Here is a 16604-nt window from a genome sequence, read left to right on the forward strand (position 1 = left end):
AACGTCAAATTACTGGTTTCAAGACCAATCCAGAGCTCTTCGCATTCGTGCGCATAAACTTCATTCATTTGGGTATCATATTACATCTCACCACACCCCTCAAAACTCCAACTCCTCGACCTCCATCCCACACTCCCCACACGCCTTCCTCGTCAGCCCCGTCTCCGGATCCAGCATCCCCCTGCCCCACTCATGCTCATGCCTATCATATCTCCCTTTAATCTTCTGCCCAAACTCCGCCTCGCCGCCCAGCCGCGCCCGCTTATACGCCTCCACCCGTGTCCTGCGCTTGAGATCCTCGAGCTTGTTCTTGAACTTCTTCTGCTTGCGCGCCTTGGCCACCGTGCTGCGCTTCTCGTACTCCTCGTCGAGCGCAGCCGCACCGCCCCATTTCTTAGTACTGAAGGCGTAAGCCTCGACTTGGAGTCGCAGGAAGAGCTGCATGTTGTGGAACGACGAGCGGTGCGGATTCGGACGCTCGAGATGCGGCAGCAGATCCTCGTCGGCGAGCTCCGGGTTCGTGAGGAGGTAGTCGTCACGCGCCTCGGTTTTGGTGAGCAGACTGTACTTGTCCGGCAATAGTTCCTTGCAGCGCGCACACACGCTGATGTGGAACGTGTCGGCCCATTTCCAGTCGATTTCAAGACTATTGCACTCGCGGCATTTGCCGGGGACGTCTTTCTTGCCGTCGCCGTATTTGCCTTTGTAGGTGCCGGCTTCGATTTCGGCGTTCTCGGCGGCTTCGAGGAGCGCGGCTTCGTCGTCGCCGGCGTCGTCTTTGCCGTTCACGGCGTTCAGGATCGAGATTCCTGGCTCGTAGGGCCCGGCGCGCGCGTCGCGGAGTTTCTTGCGGACTTGCTCGCGCTCCCACTCGGCGAGCGTCATGCCTTCTGGTTTCTGCTCTTCACGGTTCTTGCCGGTCCACATGGCGCGATTGTTCGGGTCGTCGGTCGTGCTGAGGAACCCGCCCTTTGTGTCGGTCATAGTGCTGAAGTCATAGTCGATGAAGTCGGCGCGCTTGATATCTTTGCTCTTGCTTTGGTGGATATATGAGTTTGAGGGCGGTTGAATGAACCCACCAGACTCTTGTGTGGAGCTGGCATTACGGGACTGGGTGGGCGTGGCGGATGAGGTTATGGACGAGTATGCGCGCTTTGTGCCGGCAACAGGCGCTGGGGGTCGGGCTGCCTGTGCCTGCTGTGCTTGTGCTTTTGCTCGGAGCCGAGCTTCTTCCTGGTCTTTGTCAGTACTTAGGACATGGCCTACACCAAATATCTTACCATTCGTCTGATCTGCTCCGGGGTTGGAGGATTTGGCGGCAGCTTTCCCGCTGAGCGAGTGGCTCGCGGTGGCGTCGCCGGCCTGTCAGCCATATTGTGATACTATGAACCGGAACGAGCGTGGTGAGGGAGGATTGCAGACAAAGCTCTTGCGAAAATTGTTGCTGGCCAAACTTCAGCGTCACAGTGGCGGATGTCACAATGCGGAGCCGTGATCGAGACCCTGGTTCCTGAGCGATCGCGCTAAGTAATCACCGATACGTCATTCCGCGACTTTACAAATCGCATCCCACAAGGTGTAAAATTCGTGAAATCTCAAAGAGTGAGGCAGGGGGATGAAGAGGGCTGTGCTGCTATTGAATAAATCAAAAGGGCGCTGCTGTCAGGCTTGAATGGTGCCGCCCTTACAAATCCGCAGGATGACTCTTTGATGTGGCTGTACACTTCAAACTATGGCACGAACGAAACAGACCAGTCTACTGACTGAACCCGATGTTCGTCATCGATAAAGGAAGAATTCCTGCAATAAGTAGGCAGCGTCTTTCCCTTCTCTAGAATTCCAAACCTAAATCATAAAAAAAAGTTCTCGCCACGGCACGATGTCTGTCGCGCCAACACGTGAGCACGTGGCCAGCCCTACGGCTCCAACAGCCGCCGATCCCGAAAATATCCCTGCGACACAATACCTCAGCAACGGCGCCATCAACCGCAGCGCAGGCCTCAACAAGCGCGACCTGCGAAAGCAGAAGAAAGCCCACAACTTCCCCCCAACGCCGCCAGACACATCCTCCGAGACCGACGCACCCGCCGCCAAACCCCCCAAAGCGCGCAAACAACCCAAACAACCCACCGCCCCCGCAAACCCGGACGCAACAGCGTCGATACCCCAATTCCTCGCCGCCGACATGCCGCCCGCAGGCCCCCTCCCACTGCTCATCTGCAGCATCGGCAACCCGGGCGCCGCATACGCAAACACCCTGCACTCGGCGGGCCACATCGTAACCAGCTACATCGCGACGCGCAAGTCGTACCAGCCGTTCACAAAAGGGCTCTCGGGGCTCGTGTCGCGGCCGGACAACACGACCTTCTCGCTGTCGCTGCTCGGCGGGTACGCGAAGACGCAGGGCGGCCCGCCCGAAGACGACTGGACGTTCTGGCAGTCGGTGGCGCTGATGAACGTCAGCGGCGTGGGCGTCAAGAAAGCGTATGCCGCGTGGCTGGCGGAGTTGAAGCGCAGGGACGGCGCGGCGCAGGAGGGCCGGCTGGTGGTTGTGCATGACGAGCTGGAGTCGGCGCTGGGGAAGGTGAGTGTGCGAGAGAGCGGGGCGAGTGCGCGGGGGCACAATGGGTTAAAAAGTTGTCAGCAGCAGTTGGGGGCAGTCAAGTGGTGGCGCGTTGGAGTTGGGATTGGGCGGCCTGAGAGCAGGGATCCGAACGTGGTGTCGCGGTATGTGTTGGGGAAGATGGGGTCTGCGGAGAGGAATGGACTGGAGAGGGCGGCGCCGGCGGTGGTGGATGCGTTGAGATTGATTGCGTTGAAGTAGAGTGGTTTGTGCATTTGAAGCTGCGTCTACGAGCGTTTCATTCCACATCTAGTCTTGTTGTACGATCGACGAGGGAAAAAGATACCCATAGACATTGCATAGAGAGCCAAGGAAGTATATCAGAACCATTAACGCGTTACCGCCGAAGTGAATTGTGTGGTATCATCCGTTACTCCGATATCAATAGCCGATAACCAAAAACCGGGCATAGCCACCAGCCCAGCTGTGAAGTGACGCCCTACAAGAAGAGGAATGATATACACGCTCAAAGCAAATCGTAATCCGGTCATACTGGAGCAGCCTTCCTCAGCTTCTTCCTCTCCTCAAGCCGCTTCCTCGCCTCAGACTTTCGGTCGACGGGCAGCATCTCAACCCTGTCATGCTTGACCTTGGTCGACCCTTCTGCATGATGGGACGTGATCTTGGCAAGGTCGAACTTCGGATCAGTCGGTGAGTATTTGCTTGGTTCAGATCTCGATTTCTCGGTGCCGTCTTTCTTACTTGGCTTCGAGGACAACGCTGCGAGCCGTGCCTCTAAGTCGAGCACAGGCTGCTCTTCAACACGGGGTTGATTAGTTTTCGCCTCTGTCCTCGCATCGGCACTCTCCATCTTCTGCCGGATGGCCTGTAATTCTGACTTTGTGCTCTGCGACACGGACTTGGAAGTCCGGTGTTTCTTTGGGGGAGGGTTCCACGAAGGGTTGACGTAGGGCGACCCTGCTGTCGGCATTGCCCTCTTGTCAAGCTGGGGTATCGAGCTCTCGTCCATATTCATCCAAGGGTCTGGTTCTGGCGAAGGTACAGGCAAAGGACTGGACGGAACAGAGGGTGAAGGGCCGACGTTTTCCTTTGCCGGGCTCACTCGACGGCTACTGAGCGGTGTTCTTGAGGGTCTTGATGACTTTTGTGGCTCAAGTGATGGTTTTGTCAGCTCAATGTGCGTAGCGGGAGACTTCGCCAGCATGATCGAGGCTTCGTCTTTGGCCGTTCCCAACCGCAACGGAGCAGCAGCACGAGTCGCGTCGTCCGGCACAGTCTGACGGCGAGCGCGTCTTGACTTGGGCGGGGAGCTGTTCTCTTTGCCGGAGGGTGGCATGTTCAGCGATGGCACGAATGTCGCGGCCTCGGTCTCTTTCCGTGTTCGTGTCGCCTCCTTGCTAGAGTCTTCGTAGATCGAAAAATCAACTTTCCCTTGCGTACCAGCTGTCGCTACTGCCTTCTCCAAAGTGGCTATTCGCTGTTTCAAGGCTGCATTTTCCATGCTCGTTGACGTACTTTCACCCATGGCCTGACGCAGTCGCTCTTGGTAGTCCTTGTTCTGCTGTTCGAGCTCTCGCTCCCGAGACCGGAACCGCTTACGTTCTTGCTCGAGCTTTGTGGCCAGCTCTGTCACCTCGCTGTCTTTTTTCATTGCGAATTTCTTAGCCAGCTGCTGTTTCGCAACAACCTTCTTCATCTCCTTCTCGCTCCGCTCTGCGTAGCTCTCGTACTGTTCCTTCCAGTACTTGCCGGAGTCTGAGCGAGGCGCACCAAGATCCATGGTAATGTCGCTGTCATCTCTGGCCTTCTGTTTCTGTCCAGATTTTGGTTGGGTGGTGGTGCGCGCATCGAGTAAGGCTTCAGTAAGCTTGGTACGTGGCCTCTTATCGCTCTCGGGGTCTAGCTTCAGCTCCGTACCAGGTGTCCAGGGGCTAGGAAACTTCCCTGGACAGTTGTTCGGTATGCCGCTCCTACTGATGCCGTTTGTTTTTCCTTCATTGTCCTCGATCTGTGACCCGAAAGATACAGTTTTCCTTCCCTTGTTCGCTGTTCCTGGGGTCATAAGGATGCCACCAGCTCTTTTTGTGGGCGATCCTGCTAGTTCGTCGTTCTTCGGCGCAGAGAACTCCACGAACTTTGCATTCGCAGAGGCTATCTTGGCCTTGGTCTCGAACTTTCTTGTCGCATTGTTCAGATCTTCGGGTGCAGGCGTACCGAATATCGCGTGTTTAAACGCCTTGACGGCAAATTGGTGAGCTGGCGTTTCGGGTGGGTCAATAAAGGTAGACTCGTAGGCGGGCTCTGGAGGCTGATTAGGTCTATGCTGCTGACTTGTGCGTACAAGACCGCGTACCTGCTTGCAGATCTTCGATCACATTCGTGATGCGCGGCCCAGTGATCCAGGAAAACATAGTGTTGTGCGCGTTGCGACGGCCTCGTAGCGAAGGTGTTGTGGTTGTGGCGGGTTTGTTTACTGTCTTCGATTTGTTTACTCGCCGATACGGTGCACGAATAGCGCGAGTCGTTACCAGTATGCGCCGACTGCAGGGTAGAGAGGAACAAGCCGGGTTTCCATAAGAGAAGCGCGATAGATTCCAATCCTGCGAGAGTGCAGAGGGAGAAGATACGATGTCTGGCTTCAGCTTGTGTTCACAACGCTGCATGGGTGCAGGAAGGCGCGTCCGGGCGCTAGTCTAGCGTCAACTTAGTGGGGGCAACTGCCCCACCGCTACTTCGACGTGTTGGCTGCGAAGTCTGCGCTTCGTCATAGCCACGCCTTTCACTCCTCGACAACAACAATAACACTTAAACACGACATGTCTGCAGTGTAAGGGCAGCAGCTTCGGCTGCTCCTCTCTCCGTTTCCTCTTCATGACGGCACTTTCAACCAGCTACGAGACAGCCCAACATGGCACCGCACAGGACACCGCGAAACAAAAAGCAGCAAAATGTATTTTCCCCTAATGGAACTAATGGCCCCGGTCCAGCAAGTCCGACTCAAGACGCCCTGCCCATGCGCCCCTCATTGGTCTCTCAGCACTCGGAGACTTATGAGGCAGCACAGGAGGACGAGCGGGAAGTTCTGAAGGCCGTGTTCATGGAAGACTACGAAGAGTCAGAACCGAAAAAAGCATGGGGCAAATCTGCAGATCGAGAGATACGACTGAAATTGAAGTCGTTCTCCAACGAAGCCATTTCTGTCATAATGTGTGCCAAACTCACAGTGACTTACCCGAAATCGCTTCCCACCATCACTCTGGAAGGAACTACCAAGCTCCGCAAACGTACCCAGGAGAGGCTACAGCACATACTAAAGACCAAACCTGCTGAATTGGTAGGAGAAGTCATGCTCCATGAGATCGCCACTGAAGTTCAGGATGCACTGGAGGATGAGGTTGCAGTGCGTGAAACAGATGGTGCTTTCGAAAACCTGGGCGCTGAGCGTGCTGTGCAAGAGGCAGCAGCTGTCGAGCTCGCTAAGCAACATGAAGAAGACCTTCAGAAAAAGCGCGATGAAGCCAAAGCCGAAGAAGAGCGCACGTTGCAGCAAATGGTTAGCGACGAAATGCGACGCAAGGATCTGATGGCCAAACGCAAGAGCCACAGGACGTCAGTCATCACACCAACATCATATTTCCAGACTGCCAACAGCGCCAATTATGTATCGTTCGACAGAATTATATCGTTACAGTTGGAAGACGCTGTCATCGAGTGCAGCGCTGTGGAAGGCATGCTACCTTTCCGCAAAGGTCCTGTGACTGAGGAGCTACTGGTAAAACCGATTGGGATAACAGCAAATATAACACTCGTTCTCAAGCGTGTTCAGATCGGCGATAAAGACGCTTCTAGGATTCAACAGTTGAAAAAAGCGATCATGGAATTTGAGGCGGAAATGGAGGAAGCAAAGCGTTTGCGGCAATCCGCTGTTCTCAGTGTGTTCGACTTCAAGATTGAGCATCTTCCCGAGTCTGGTTGGGAGATCAACATTCTGATGGAACACGCCAATAAAGGGTCGATAGGGGATAAGATCGAAGACGATGGGCAGATCCCGGTTGCACGAGTGCGCTCCTGGACAATCGAGCTTTTGGAAGCCCTCGATTACCTCCACCGCAACGGCATCGTACACAAGCGCGTATTCCCGCACAACATCCTGCTCAACAAATCTTCGGATGGAACTGTCTCTGTCAAACTGGCAGATGCAGCATTCCAGGAGAGTCTGCACAGTTTGAGAGACTTGTATCGAGGCGAACGGGCCTTCACATCCTCTTGGTCTGCCTTCTGGGTTCCTGCCGAGCTTGGTCAGGATTCTAAGAGGACCCGCAAGACCGACGTATGGGACCTAGGTGTGGTGTTCCTACAGATGTTGTTTGGGCTGGAAGTACCACACAAGTACAACTCACCGAAAGATCTGTCAGACGCGTTGAACTGCTCCGAACCTCTCCAGGAAATGATGCGAAAGTTCTTCAAGCCTGATCCACGGAAACGACCTTCAGCATTCGACCTCATACCCTGCGAGTTCCTGCGAAATGACGTACCAGTATACGATCGACCTCCAACACCGATGCGCTCTCGACATTCGTCCTCGTCTCTAGGCCATTATCGGCTTCGTCGCGAGTCCTCCGCTGGTGTCGGGCCATCCTATTCTCGTTATGCTGAGGACTGGGTTGAGCAAGGACGTTTAGGCAAGGGAGGATATGGCGAAGTTGTCAAGGCGCGTAACAAAGTAGATGGCCGTATCTACGCTATCAAAAAGATCAAGCAAAAGTCCGCCTCAGCATTGACCGAGGTTCTTTCCGAAGTCATGCTGTTGTCACGACTCAATCACCCCTGCGTCGTCCGTTACTATACAGCTTGGCCAGAAGAAGATACCGGCGCCGTTTCCGAGCTATCTGACGATGATTCTGCATTCGACTCGGACGAACCTGACTCTGACTCCAACGTATCTCCTGGCGGGACTCACAGCGTCACCTACAGCCGAAGTACAGGGCTGGACTTCATTAGCTCCAACGACTACAAGATCGAGTTCGGTTCTGAGGCTGGTTCGGACGACGAAGATGATGGGGCTGTTGTCTTTGGCTCAGATTCTGGTATGTGTGTTCAGAGTCTATAACCAGAACAAATAGCTAACAAGATCTATAGAAGACGGCACGGGGACTGCAAGTGCCGGCCCTCGTTCGCCCTTGGTCCGGAGACGAACTGCATCTGGCACGTTTGCGACAAGACCAGCTAGGTCTATCCTGTACATCCAGATGGAGTTCTGCGAGAAGCAAACCCTGCGCGATCTCATTCGCAGAGGTCTCTACGATGATCCAGAAGAGTACTGGAGGCTTTTCCGACAGATCTTAGAAGGGCTTGCTCATATCCATGGCCATGGTATCATTCATCGCGATCTGAAGCCTGACAACATCTTCATCGACATGGCTAAAGTGCCCAAGATCGGTGATTTTGGTTTGGCCACAAGTGGTCAGTACCAAAGGCCTGACAGCAAGATGTCGAACGGCAACCCCGATGTGGGTGGTGACATGACACGCAGTGTTGGAACGGCTCTATACGTGGCTCCCGAGCTAAGTTCGACTGTCGCAGGCAACTACAACGACAGAGTAGATATGTATTCCATGGGCATCATCTTCTTCGAAATGTGCTATCCACTGGGCACAGCTATGGAACGAGACAAAGAGATCCGCATATTGCGCGAGCGCAAACACGCTTTGCCTGCCGAGTTCGACACTCCTCAAAAATCGTTGCAGGGCAGCATCATCATGTCTTTGATCAGTCATCGGCCGTCCGAGCGTCCGAACTGTGCTGAGCTACTAAGGACTGGCAAAGTACCTGTACAGATTGAGGATGAAGCTGTTAAAGAAGCACTGAAGGCTCTCTCTGACCGCAACTCGCCGCACTACGCGAAAATGATGACTGCTCTGTTCTCGCAGAAGCCCGACACCCAAGCGAAAGATTACACATGGGACATGGGTATTGCTGCTCAGAACATGAAAGCGAACGACGTGCTTCTCCAGAACCTGGTCAAAGACAGGCTAGCTATGATCTTTCGAAGCCATGGTGCCGTGGAAGTTCAGCGCCAATTGCTTTTGCCCTGGTCAGACCACTATGCGGACAATAACGTTGTCAAGCTCTTCGATCCCTCGGGTACATTGGTACAGCTGCCTTACGACTTCACTTTACCTCATGCTCGCAGCATTGGCAGGGGTGCTCCCTTCTTGGAGAAGACTTTCACCGTGGGGCATGTGTATCGAGACACGTACACGGGTGGTGCACCGTTGAGTAGCGGCGAGGCTGACTTCGACATTCTCTCATACGACACCCTTGACCTTGCGCTGAAAGAGGCTCAAGTACTGAAAGTAGTCGACGAGATCATTGACGAATTCCCTTCCCTACGGTCGACGCAAATGTGCTTCCACATCAACCACTCGAATTTGTTGGAGATCGTCTTGGACTTCTGTAGGATCAGTGTACCCCAGCGACCTGCAGTCAAGGCGGTTCTTAGCAAGCTAAATATTGGCAAGAACAACTGGCAGTCTGTACGCAACGATCTCCGCTCTTCAGACATCGGCATCTCGTCTACATCGCTTGACGATTTGGCTCGGTTCGATTGGAGAGACACACCCGAGAAAGCTTTCACGAAATTACGACGCATCTTCGAAGGCACCAAATATCACGACCGGACTCACGCCATCTTCGCACATCTCAGCTCTGTCGTCGGTTACATGAAACTCTGGGGTGTGAAAAGGAAAGTCTACCTCAGTGCGCTCAGCAGCTTCAATGAGAAGTTCTACTCAGGCGGTATTCTCTTCCAATGTCTCTTCGACACTAAACAGCGTCTTGTTCTTGCCGCTGGCGGTCGCTATGACAAGCTCATTGAGGAGTATCGACCGAAGGGACCTGGTTACAACAGGACCGGCACTGGCTATCATGCGGTTGGCGTCAACATAGGCTGGGACAGGCTAGTCAGCTCAATGACGCGTTACTTAAAGAAGCCAGAGAAAGCCACTTTTCTGAAGAAACACGTTGAGGAAGATACACCAGCGGTCTCTTGGATGCCACGCCGCTGCGACTGCATTGTCGCTAGTTTCGATCCGAACGTTCTTCGATCTTCGGGTGTCAAGATGGTCTCTGAACTGATCGCACACGGCTACAGTGCCGAACTTTCTGTCGACGCGCATAACTTCGAGGACGTACTTCGCCACTATCGCGATGACCGTCACAGTTGGGTTATCATCATCAAACACGGCGTTGCCCCTGATAAGCCCGACCTCAAAGTCAAGTCGATTGCGAAGAAAGAGGACACCGACCTGCGGTCCGCCGATCTGCTCAATTACCTCCGCAACGAAACACGCGACCGCGAGGCCCGAGAAGGTAATGCTGCCCATCGCCTGACCAAAGGCGCGCACAATCCCGGCCCAGCAAGTCAGCCATCGACGCGAGCAAACGTCGACGTGCTCATCTCTCACCACCGCTCCAAGAAGAGCAACAAATGGGCCATCGTCGAAGCAGCCCAATCTCGCTCTCACGAACTCCTCGAATCATTTCAAGACGCCCCCATCGCAGCCATCGAAACCAAGGACGAAGTCATGAATCTTGTACGTGAGACAAGGCTAAGCGATCCGGATACGTGGCGACACGTGATACAGAAGCTGCCCATTGTGGAGCGGAAGTATCTGCAGGAGCTGCATGATTTGCTGCTGGGGTATCGCGCCAGATGGAGGGAGATCAAGGGTGAAGAGAGCGAGAAGGGGAGTGGTGTGGGAGACGGGAAAGCCTTCGTGTACAACTTCAGGACTGGAGGTTGTCTATTGTACGACCTCGATAGCTGAAGGTCACGCTAGAATATACAATACAGAACTAGGATGCACATGTCAAGTCTTGTTCCTGCCGCAAAGTTGTCGAACATGAAGTTAGACTTCAAAGAGATGAGTGAGAGTTCGGCACAAGTTGCGGAATGGAAAATCGAGTGTCAGGAAGATGCGATCGGTGTAGACTGATGCTTCAAGCTTGCTATATGGTTTCTTCTAAACACTATCAAGCTTCTTGCCGGACTTTGTGCCATGATTAAGGCAGTATGGAAATCAAATGTTGGCAGGATCAGCCGAAACGAGGCACTACTAAGAGGCGTCCCAGTTACAAATCAAATGAAAACCGACAAGAACGCGAGGCTGTTGAAGCCAGGCCGAGATAACATAAGTGAGGAGGACATGTTGAATGCCACACCAAGCAACTTCACGCTACTTGAGCCGATGCTCACTACTCGTAAGCTCCTCCACGTTCTCATCTTGTTCACTGCTCAATAGTCGTCTCCGCGAGAAATGACCTCTTTACAATTCGGCCTCAGCAGAACAGTCTATACCCGAATTAGCACGCACTACACACATCCAGTAGCCACACTTACATGCTCAAACTGCGCAACATACGACCCAGGTACATCCACCAAAGGTCCATACTGCTCCACAATCCCATTCGCCACCAGCGACTTCATACCAAGATGATAGTTCTTCGCCCCCACGCGCTCCAGATAGCGCCGCGAGAACACCAGCGTGCCGAAATTCTCATCAATCACCTTCAACAGCGCCTTCGCAGACGCATGGTGCAGCCCGCGCGCACTCGCTTTCTCGTTGCGGCCGTAGCCGTACACGCCGACGTCGTCGCGGATAGAGCCGCGGCCCGTGCTGCCAAAGGTCTCGATGGCGAAGACGTCTCCTTCTTCCATGCGCTGGTTGGTGCGGGTTCTGGCGAAGGGGACTTGCTTGTCGCCGTGGATCTTGTAGCGCAGGATGTTGTGGCCGGTGATGTTGTTGATGGGTTTGATGGGGATGGTTTTGCCGTTGAGGGTTACCTCGTAGGATGACATTACTTCGTCGATGCAGGCGCTGATGTGGTCCATGCGGGCGTCGATTCCGGCTTCCTATGTTCTGTGTGAGTAGGACGTGACTAGTGTTTGATGGGGTACTGACTTTGAGACCAGTGTTGGTGGCGGCTCGGACACTCTCGAGGAGGTCGTCGTAGACTGGATTGTGGGCTATCGTGAAGGCACTATCAACGATCCGACCATTGACGTGCACTCCAAAGTCCACACTGAGGACATCGTCATACTGGAGTACGATGTCTTTGCCACCGGGGTTAGGTGTCCAGTGAGCAGCGACGTTGTTCAGGCACAGCCCGGTCGGGAATCCCATGCCAGCTTTGAGAGCGTCGCCGCTTTCTATAGCTTGGTGGCCAACTAAAGCACGCACACCATCCTCGATCTCGTCAGCGAGTTGGCTCATCGTGACTCCAGGCTTTGCAATCTTCTGCACGTAATGGCGGACTTCGCGATGGACTTCGGCGGCTTTGCGGTAGTCCTTCAGGAACTCGTCGTTCATGTTATTGACAACTGATAAGTGTCGAAGCTCTTCATTCGTTGTGCGCTGCAGATTCTCGTTGCGGTTTGCATATTCAACGATCTGGCCCACCGGGTATGGCTTATTCTTGAACACGTCTGCGAGTGCGACACGGGGAGGAGTCGTCTGCTGCACGAGTGATGATTTATTCTTCTTGGTCCTGTTTCTCTTTCTCTTCTTCTTCTTACCTTATCGACTTAGCACTGTAGGAATGCCAATACAGAATGAACTAACCGTTGTCGACCTTCAGGTCAGGTCCTTCATTGCTCTCGTAGTCGTCGTCATCGTCGTCTCCATCCTTTCCCTCGAGAACCCCTTCAACCAAACCACTTGCTGCTGCCGGTTTGGGAGGGTTGTTAGTGTTGATCGTAGAGCCAGCCGATGATTCTGCAAGCTTGTCAGCATGGTGGCCCGAGTACGAACATATATTTCACACCATCTGGACCTCGACGCTGGTCTTCTGGAGTCTGTGATCCCATGATGTATCTTGAGTTTTATTCATGAAACTCGACTGTGATTCTTGTGTAGAAAGTGGGAGAGAGAGTCACAAAGGGTAGCACTTTGAATGGGAGTGCGATCTGCGCCTTTCCTATTCGGCGCTAACGCGAATCAACTCCGTATGTACTTCACGGAGTTCTTTTGCAGCAACACCGGCTCACAATTCAGCAACGGATTGATAGCCGAATCTTTGGCTCCGATACTGAACAACATTTAGAGCTCCTGGTGTTCGGATGCGCTGCTTTCCCACCTGTTCAGTGCCTCATTCGCAGCCTTTAGATGCTCAAAGTGCGGTGCATCCTCTCCCAGCCCCCATGCAAACACGCCGCCAATATCTTTGAGGTCCTTGTATCCTTCATGGCCGTTGACGTGGTCGAATAGCGTGTCAAGCTTCTTCCCGATACTATCTGGTGTATCCCACGACCAGAAAATATTTTCTTGCTTATCCATGTAGTAGTGCCCTCTGAACAGCCCCCCGGTCATGTCGTCCACTCCATTCTTCAAGGCTTTTGCAAATGAATCTGCCAATTCGGTAGGTACTTCATCGTGCCACGAGAACGCTCCCGCTTTGCCCAGATCAGCGCCCGTTATTGGATCTTCCATCAGCTCAGTCCGACATCCGATAGCCGGTACAAGATCGCACGTTTCATTGCTTGCAGTTCTGTACCACTTGATATAGAAGCCAAGCCCAATATTCAAGTTTTTGGTGTGGACGGCTGGATTTGTGTAACCGTGCAGGGCTTGAATTGTGCCATCTAGCCCGCTGTGGTGTTTGGTGAAGCCGTCTCGTCGGTTCATAAGATCATACGACATGACGTTTAGGAAATCGATCGACTCGTATATCTTTGGTAGTGTCGTCTCCGTAAAAGCTATCATGTCCCTGGGCAAGCCCGGCACTGCTGCTGTAATGAGCTTATGTGGCCCAATCGCCGCTCTGATCTCGGCAAGGAGTTTGGGATAAGCCTCAATCTCCCAAGCCTTCTCTGAATTTGGATGTTGTTTATAGTCTTCGCCGTTGCCTCTGATCATACATTAGTGGAGGGTAGGAGGAGTTGGTTGACGACTAGACTAACCCGGGATATTCCCAGTCGATGTCAACTCCTGATTAAGTCAGCATTGCGTGCCTGCAAAGACCTAAATTGCCTACCATCAGCACCAGTGGTTTCAATCATGGCTCTGATGTTCTCAGCGAAGAGTCTGCGACTTTGCTCTGTCTTTGCTGCTTCTGAGAAGCCGTCGGTGTTTCCCCAACCCCCAATCGCTACTTGGATCTTTGTCCCACTCTTGAATTTCGTACGGACCTCAGCAACTGTTGTGAACAATGGCCATTCTTCCTGATTTGGGACGTTGAATACTTCGGATCTCATGAAAGCCAGTGCAACGTGGGTCACCCTTGATACTAAGAATGATTCTGGGACGATATCATGCTGCCTGTTGTCATTGTTATGCAGGCACCTTCTATGAACTGATCTTGATTTACCCTGTCAAGTACATAACAAATCGCTTTTGGGATCGATCCGGCCACGTTGAGGTGCGATAATCTGAGGTCCCTGCCGCAACGCATAAGATCACGCAAACAAGTGCGCACATCGCACGAACAGTGTTTTTGACCATGTTCTGTAACGTTTGCTGTGATGCTCAAGTGAGGTGAATGGGCTGGCTTGGTGTTCTAACGGCGAATATCCGAGCAGTGATCTGAATGGAGGAAGAGGCTCCGGTTTCGAAGATGCGCTAGTCGGGTAGGAATTAATTGCTACAGCTGGGCTAACCGACCCTGATGCATCTCGATGTGTATTGGACAGCTCTTCGCGGGTTGTGAAGATGGCGATGCCGTTTGTGGCGTTGATGAAAATTGTGGTTCGCTGACCTGGAGAAGATGCCGGCTGGTGGTCGGTGCCCCGCACTCGCACGGTGTGACTTCCACTTGCAAGCACTCCTACATGACTACAACAACATGGCCTGTGTACTTCGTACGTCCTAAAGAGCTCCCTCAACACATTGTAGATGACGTAACGATGTGGCGCTTTAGAATTTCTGAAGTTCGCAGGTTGTAGTCAAAACTTTACGGCTCACGCTTCGGATAAGTATTGATCCAGCATCAGCCCGGCAATAACTGGTAGAGCTTGTTCCCGATGTGGTACATAGTCACGATCATTCACCGTACTTGAACCCTACAGTTGCTCCACAATGTCCTCGTTGGAGATTCTCAAGGTTGCCATTATCGGTCAAGGAGCCATTGGCCCGCGACACGCAGATGCCGTTCTCAGTGTGTCTGGACTCGCGTTGGCTTGTATCGTGGACCCCCACCCACCCGCAGTTGCAGGGGCCGTCAAATATAAATGTCCGGTCTTCCTGTCGGTCAGGGCGATGCTCGACAGTGAAAACGTCCAGGTCGACGCAGCCATTGTGTGCACGCCGAATCACACCCACGTTACTATCGCCAAGGAGCTGCTGCAGAACGGTATCCACGTTCTCTGCGAGAAGCCAATATGTGTGGATGTTGAGAGCGGACGAGAACTGGTAGGTTGTTTACCGGAAGCTTCACTTCTCTTCAAGCTAAAGGGAGTAGGTTGAATATGCGCAAAAGTGCAACCGTACTCTCTTGATAGGCCATCATCGCCGCTTCAATCGGTATGCAGTAGCAGTGAAACAGCACCTTCCTACGCTTGGACGTCTCATAGCAATCAACGGGCTATGGACAATATATAAGCCTCTACTGTATTTCGATCCTCCGACAGATTGGCGTCGACTGGTTTCTGCAGGGCCAATCTTCATCAATTTGATTCACGAGATCGACCTGCTTCATTTTTGGTACGGTCCCATCACGCGAGTGTATGCGGAGCAAGCTCTCTCTCAGAGAGGCTTCGATGCAGAAGAGGGCGCAGCAATCACCCTGCGATTCGAAAGTGGCATGATAGGCACGTTCCTTCTATCTGATGCGGTTGTCTCACCTTATAGCTTTGAGAGTGGCACTGCCGAGAATCCAATTATACCGCCTACTGGACAAGACTTCCATCGAGTTTTCGGCTCAAAAGGGACGTTGAGTGTCCCGGACATGGTGCGATGGGACTATGGTGACGAAGGGAATAGCTGGAACAACGAGCTGAGAAGCACAAAACTCGATGTGCCTGACATGAAAATTCCTTTCGAAGCTCAAATGGAACATTTTGCTAGGGTCATCAGAGGCGAAGAACATGCTAGCTGCGATGGTATCGAGGGACTCAGGGCTGTTGTAGTGTGCGAGGCGATCAAAACGTCAATGAAAGAGAGCCGACCCATCGAGATCAAGCTTCACGGTCAAGGATAGGCGGTTGGCAGCATTAACGTTGCGTAGCCGCAGCGAATTGTTAAAGTGTTGTTGATCAAGGATCACAAGCAACTGAATTGATTGATAGACATAGAACAAGTAATTAAGTGAATTAATCAGGTTCTCTGTCTTCTCTAAGGTGTTACAACTACTTAAATATATACCTTGTTCTAGAGCTTAATTAGGCTAAAATACTAAGCTAATTAGAGATTACTATGTCCTGTAATTATTATATAGTAGAGGTGATCAAGGTTAGGTAATCTAAACCTTCTCTATAATCCTAGAGAGTTATTAATTAGTAACTTACTATAACACACCCCCTAGGTACATTAATCTATTAATTATTACACCTGCTTACTATAGTAATAATAATCCTTTTCTTTAATCTATAATTTTAAAAGTTTATTATTACTATTTATTTACTATTATAACTACTCTTAGCACTTTACTTAATTAAGTAAGTAAATAATTATACTAAGCCTTATAGTAGATAAATAATATTATATAGTGCACTTACTTACTTAAACTCTAACCCTTTAATTACCCTTATATAATATTATTACCCTTTTCTACTCTAATCTAACCTTCTAACTACTACTAATTATAGTATAGCTATCCTAATTATAATTTAAGATATATACTAACTAGTTAATTAAGGTTTCTACTCTAAGTAAGTTACCTAGTAATACTCTAATTATACCCTCTACTATCTACTAGACTTGTTTAGGCTATTCTACTACTCCTAAAGCTCTAATAGGCACTCTTATATAGTGCTAATCTTATTAGGCTTATATTATAGAGGAAGATAATAATTAGTCTACTTAGT

General features: G+C 51.8%; 7 protein-coding genes across 7 annotated transcripts; 3 read left to right on the plus strand and 4 right to left on the minus strand.

The window, feature by feature from the left end:
* Positions 1-41: 41 nt before the first annotated feature.
* On the minus strand, positions 42-1671 carry C7974DRAFT_464708 (DNA repair protein-like protein rad14). The gene is made up of 2 exons (XM_046146275.1): positions 1281-1671; positions 42-1233 (listed from the first exon to the last, which is right to left on the minus strand). The coding sequence occupies exons 1-2, from the start codon at positions 1371-1373 to the stop codon at positions 100-102; spliced, it is 1227 nt and encodes a 408-aa protein (XP_045995825.1). The 5' UTR covers positions 1374-1671; the 3' UTR covers positions 42-99.
* Positions 1458-2967, plus strand: C7974DRAFT_222279 (peptidyl-tRNA hydrolase). The gene has a single exon (XM_046137191.1). It carries the CDS (start codon positions 1880-1882, stop codon positions 2822-2824), a length of 945 nt encoding a protein of 314 aa, XP_045995826.1. The 5' UTR covers positions 1458-1879; the 3' UTR covers positions 2825-2967.
* On the minus strand, positions 2968-5218 carry C7974DRAFT_222274 (spindle pole body formation-associated protein-domain-containing protein). The gene is made up of 2 exons (XM_046137190.1): positions 4938-5218; positions 2968-4885 (listed from the first exon to the last, which is right to left on the minus strand). Exons 1-2 carry the CDS (start codon positions 4993-4995, stop codon positions 3111-3113), a joined length of 1833 nt encoding a protein of 610 aa, XP_045995827.1. The 5' UTR covers positions 4996-5218; the 3' UTR covers positions 2968-3110.
* A 141-nt stretch (positions 5219-5359) lies between these two features.
* On the plus strand, positions 5360-10555 carry C7974DRAFT_222286 (kinase-like protein). The gene is made up of 2 exons (XM_046137192.1): positions 5360-7671; positions 7724-10555. The coding sequence occupies exons 1-2, from the start codon at positions 5493-5495 to the stop codon at positions 10411-10413; spliced, it is 4869 nt and encodes a 1622-aa protein (XP_045995828.1). The 5' UTR covers positions 5360-5492; the 3' UTR covers positions 10414-10555.
* A 1-nt stretch (position 10556) lies between these two features.
* Positions 10557-12568, minus strand: C7974DRAFT_222302 (methionine aminopeptidase 2-like protein). The gene is made up of 5 exons (XM_046137193.1): positions 12410-12568; positions 12208-12360; positions 11548-12161; positions 10986-11498; positions 10557-10937 (listed from the first exon to the last, which is right to left on the minus strand). The coding sequence occupies exons 1-5, from the start codon at positions 12450-12452 to the stop codon at positions 10881-10883; spliced, it is 1380 nt and encodes a 459-aa protein (XP_045995829.1). The 5' UTR covers positions 12453-12568; the 3' UTR covers positions 10557-10880.
* Positions 12569-12582: 14 nt separating this feature from the next.
* Positions 12583-13965, minus strand: C7974DRAFT_435406 (42 kDa endochitinase-like protein; the record flags this gene model as incomplete). Its single annotated transcript, XM_046145059.1, has 5 exons — positions 12583-12673; positions 12722-13492; positions 13545-13572; positions 13619-13902; positions 13952-13965. The coding sequence occupies 5 exons, from the start codon at positions 13963-13965 to the stop codon at positions 12583-12585; spliced, it is 1188 nt and encodes a 395-aa protein (XP_045995830.1).
* Positions 13966-14335: 370 nt separating this feature from the next.
* On the plus strand, positions 14336-15879 carry C7974DRAFT_362995 (uncharacterized protein). Its single transcript, XM_046139748.1, has 2 exons — positions 14336-14991; positions 15041-15879. The coding sequence occupies exons 1-2, from the start codon at positions 14659-14661 to the stop codon at positions 15776-15778; spliced, it is 1071 nt and encodes a 356-aa protein (XP_045995831.1). The 5' UTR covers positions 14336-14658; the 3' UTR covers positions 15779-15879.
* The last annotated feature ends 725 nt before the right edge of the window (positions 15880-16604 follow it).

This window comes from Boeremia exigua, assembly GCF_020726555.1.
Source record: "Boeremia exigua strain MPI-SDFR-AT-0100 chromosome Unknown C7974scaffold_8, whole genome shotgun sequence".
NCBI classification, from domain to species: Eukaryota; Fungi; Ascomycota; class Dothideomycetes; order Pleosporales; family Didymellaceae; genus Boeremia; species Boeremia exigua.